This window comes from Salmo salar, unplaced genomic scaffold, assembly GCF_965601325.2.
Source record: "Salmo salar unplaced genomic scaffold, fSalSal1 ptg000691l, whole genome shotgun sequence".
NCBI lineage: Eukaryota > Metazoa > Chordata > Actinopteri > Salmoniformes > Salmonidae > Salmo > Salmo salar.
In genome coordinates this window covers 570368-575000 of record NW_027675466.1, presented here as the reverse complement: position 1 = coordinate 575000, position 4633 = coordinate 570368, and the positions used below count along the sequence as shown (strand labels likewise).

Below are 4633 nucleotides of genomic sequence, written 5' to 3'. Positions count from 1 at the left end.
CAGTATAACATATGATCATTCAACAAGTCTCAAGTTACCTTAACTTCTCCTTTTGATACCTAGAAACATCTACATTAAATGAATTAGTGAAAAGTGAGTTAACATTCTAATGTGAATGATGATGATTTCTAATATTGTGTCTGGTTTCATCCATCAGATGTCTGTGATCTCACACTGGACCCAAACACAGTAAACAGACTCCTCTCTCTGTCTGAGGAGAACAGAAAGGTGACATGTAGGAGAGAGGAGCAGCCGTATCCTGATCACCCAGAGAGATTTGAGGACTGTGAACAGGTGCTGTGTAGAGAGAGTCTGACTGGGCACTGTTACTGGGAGGTAGAGTGGAGTGGGGGGGCTGATATAGGAGTGACATATAAAGGAATCAACAGGAGAGGAAGGGGTGAGGACTGTTGGCTTGGACACAATGACAAGTCCTGGTGTCTGTTCTGCTATGACAACAGTTACTCTGCCTGTCATAATAATAATCCCACTACCATAGACGTCCCCTCCTCCAGCCCCCACAGAGTAGGAGTGTATCTGGACTGGTCAGCCGGCACTCTGTCCTTCTATAGAGCCTCCTCTGACACACTGACCCACCTGATCACATTCACCTCCACATTCACTGAGCCCCTCTATCCAGGGTTTTGGGTTTATGATGAATCCTCAGTGTCCCTGAAATAATAACTGGACACACACACACTGAACACACACACACACACACACAAACATGACAGGCTTGTAATATTTTCTGATCTTTTACCACTTTGCATTTTTTATGATATATTTTACTGTTTGTGTTTGTACCACAGGAGGCTGGTGGGACCTTATTTAGGGAGGACAGGCTTGTAATGGCTGGAGTGGAATAAGTGGAATGGTATTAAACACGTGGTTTCCATGTGTTCCATTTCATTCACTCTGTTCCAGACATTATTATGAGCCGTCCTCCCCTCAGCAGCCTCCTCTGGTATGTACTGTCCTGTATGTGAGAGAGCGCCAACAAGGAATTACAATGTATGTATTACTTTTAATACCTGCAAATGACAAATAAACTACTGGAACTCCTTATGAATGTCTGCAGCCGACAAGAGGTGAAAATATTACCGGAATATTCTGCAAAATGTTGATGAAGACGTCACTCAATCCACCCAAAACAACATGCAGTCTTTCCACAAGACTCCCATGAAGTTATAGTGTGACGTTATGAGTCGACGTTAAAGTAACATTCTCACAACATACTGCACTTGTTTTATCCTGTTTTAGATGTATCCTCTGTTTAAACATTTAAACTCTTACAATAACACCGTTAAAATACCAATGTGATCATTTCTTGTCTTTTATGTTGGAAAAACAAATTGTACAATTATATGTGGACATACGCTCCATAGTTGTACAAGTATACATGGTTATATTGTACTTTTCATAATAAAACATACTTGAAACAAGAAAAAGCATGTTAATTGTGGAAACAATTTCATTATTGATTTTACATTGCTTCTCCCTGTCTCATGTTGTAACGGCTGTCGTGGTGAATGGATGACAAAACGCAGATGGGAATGCTCATTCTTCTATTTAATTAGAATAAAATGAACACGGAAAACAAGAAAGCCTGTCTGTCGGTTTGTCATTTTTTGGACTTACATACAGCAGTGCAAAATCAACAACCCACAAACCCCAGGTGAAAACACACTCCTAATATATGACTCCCAATCAGGAACAACGACATACAGCTGTTCCTGATCGGGAGCCACACAGACTAACAAAGAAACAGAACAACTAGATAAACCATAGAAAACCAACTGTCACAAAATCCATCGTGCTGTTGAGAGGACCAAGGCGCAGCGGGAATATGGATGCTCATATTTTAATTTAAAAAAAAGGAGTAAAGCATCCACTGAAAAAACAATAAACACAACAGGGACAGTCTTACAGGCATACAAAAACGCAGTGCAAGAACAACCACCCACAACCCCAAAGAAAAACACACACACCTATATAGGACTTCCAATCAAAGGCAACTCAACACACCTGCCTTCAATTGGAAGTCCCAATCAACAATACAAACATTCCCATACACAAAACTGCCACGTCCTGACCCCAAAACTAAAACAATAGCTCCATCTGCTGGTCAGGACGTGACAGTACCCCCCCCTAAAGGTGCAGACCCCGGGATGCACCTACCAACAGAAAACACCAACAAAAAACCCATAAACAATAACCCCTAAACAATAAGGGAGGGAAGGGAGGGTGGCTGCTGTCACCGACGGCACTGTGCTACACCCTCCCTCCCCAACCCACCTATCCTGGAGGTGGCTCAGGTGCAGGACGTGGACCTCGCTCCACCTTCGGCGTCGCCCACTTTGGTGGCGCCGATAGCTGCACCAGGCAGACGGGCCACTCGGGCTGACCCTGGCAGACCGACCACTCGGGCTGGGTCGGAAGACATGCGGGCCACTCGGGCTGGGCCGGAGGACAGGAGGACCACTCGGGCTGGGCCGGAGGACAGGAGGGCCACTCGGGCTGGGCCGGAGGACAGGAGGGCCACTCGGGCTGGGCCGGGCAGTCTGGCCACTCTGGCAGAACCGGGCAGTCTGGCCACTCTGGCAGAACCGGGCAGTCTGGCAGAACCGGGCAGTCTGGCCACCCTGGCAGAACCGGGCAGTCGGGCCACTCTGGCAGTTCCGGGCGGTCGGGCCACTCTGGCAGCTTCTGACTAGCGGGCGGCTCTGGTGACTCCTGACTGGCGGGCAGCTCTGGTGACGTACGACTGGCGGGCAGCTCTGGCGTTGTACGACTGGCGGGCAGCTCTGGTGACGTACGACTGGCGGGCAGCTCTGGCGACGTACGACTGGCGGGCAGCTCTGGCGACGTACGACTGGCGGGCAGCTCTGGTGACTGTTGACTGGCGGGCAGCTCTGGCGACTGTTGACTGGCGGGCAGCTCTGGTGACTGTTGACTTGCGGGCAGCTCTGGCGACTTACGCCTGGCGAGACTGGGCTGACGCACTAGACTCCTGATGCGTGGGGCTGGTACTGGACGTGCCAGCCTGGAGACACGCACCTCCATGCTAGTGCGTCTAGCGGGAAACACCGGACCGAAAGGGCGCACTGGTGGTCTTGAGTGCAGGGTTGGCTTCACCCCTTCCGCTCGATGCTCACCTTGCCCTGGCACCTGCGGGGCGCTGGTACCGGGCGGACTGGGCTGTGCGTCCGTATAGGCGAGATGGTGCGTACCTCAGCGTAACATGGCGCCCTCCACCTCATACGCACCTCCCTGTAGTCACGGGTAGCTGGCTTACGGCTCTTCCCTGGCCTGGCCAAACTACTCGTGTGCCCCCCCCAAAAAAAATGTTGGGGCTGCCTCTCAGGTTCCCTTAGCTCCCTTAACTTGTCCTCCCAGAATTGTCTTTCGTCCTGCCAGGTCCATTCCTCCATTTTTTTCTCCAGTGGCTTCCTCCTCTTCTGCTGCTTGGTCCTTTGGTGGGTGGTTCTGTCACAAAATCCTTTGTGCTGTTGAAAGGAGGACCAAGGCGCAGCGGGAATATGGATGCTCATATTTTAATTTTTAAAAAAGGAGTAAAGCATCCACTGAAAAAACAATAAACACAACAGGGACAGTCTTACAGGCATACAAAAACGCAGTGCAAGAACAACCACCCACAACCCCAAAGAAAAACACACACACCTATATAGGACTTCCAATCAAAGGCAACTCAACACACCTGCCTTCAATTGGAAGTCCCAATCAACAATACAAACATTCCCATACACAAAACTGCCACGTCCTGACCCCAAAACTAAAACAATAGCTCCATCTGCTGGTCAGGACGTGACAGTACCCCCCCCTAAAGGTGCAGACCCCGGGATGCACCTACCAACAGAAAACACCAACAAAAAACCCATAAACAATAACCCCTAAACAATAAGGGAGGGAAGGGAGGGTGGCTGCTGTCACCGACAGCACTGTGCTACACCCTCCCTCCCCAACCCACCTATCCTGGAGGTGGCTCAGGTGCAGGACGTGGACCTCGCTCCACCTTCGGCGTCGCCCACTTTGGTGGCGCCGATAGCTGCACCAGGCAGACGGGCCACTCGGGCTGACCCTGGCAGACCGACCACTCGGGCTGGGTCGGAAGACATGCGGGCCACTCGGGCTGGGCCGGAGGACAGGAGGACCACTCGGGCTGGGCCGGAGGACAGGAGGGCCACTCGGGCTGGGCCGGAGGACAGGAGGGCCACTCGGGCTGGGCCGGGCAGTCTGGCCACTCTGGCAGAACCGGGCAGTCTGGCCACTCTGGCAGAACCGGGCAGTCTGGCAGAACCGGGCAGTCTGGCCACCCTGGCAGAACCGGGCAGTCGGGCCACTCTGGCAGTTCCGGGCGGTCGGGCCACTCTGGCAGCTTCTGACTAGCGGGCGGCTCTGGTGACTCCTGACTGGCGGGCAGCTCTGGTGACGTACGACTGGCGGGCAGCTCTGGCGTTGTACGACTGGCGGGCAGCTCTGGTGACGTACGACTGGCGGGCAGCTCTGGCGACGTACGACTGGCGGGCAGCTCTGGCGACGTACGACTGGCGGGCAGCTCTGGTGACTGTTGACTGGCGGGCAGCTCTGGCGACTGTTGACTGGCGGGCAGCTC

The 4633-nt window shown here is 52.2% G+C and overlaps 1 protein-coding gene across 1 annotated transcript in view; it reads left to right on the top strand.

Moving 5' to 3' along the window:
- The window catches only part of LOC145877138 (NLR family CARD domain-containing protein 3-like), a 28597-nt gene extending 26764 nt beyond the window's left edge, over window positions 1–1833 (top strand). Inside the window, exon 4 of the mRNA XM_082972430.1 lies at window positions 158–1833. Coding sequence (XP_082828556.1) covers window positions 158–681 — 524 coding nt within the window. The 3' untranslated portion in view covers window positions 682–1833. The remainder of the gene's footprint in view (window positions 1–157) is intronic.
- The last annotated feature ends 2800 nt before the right edge of the window (window positions 1834–4633 follow it).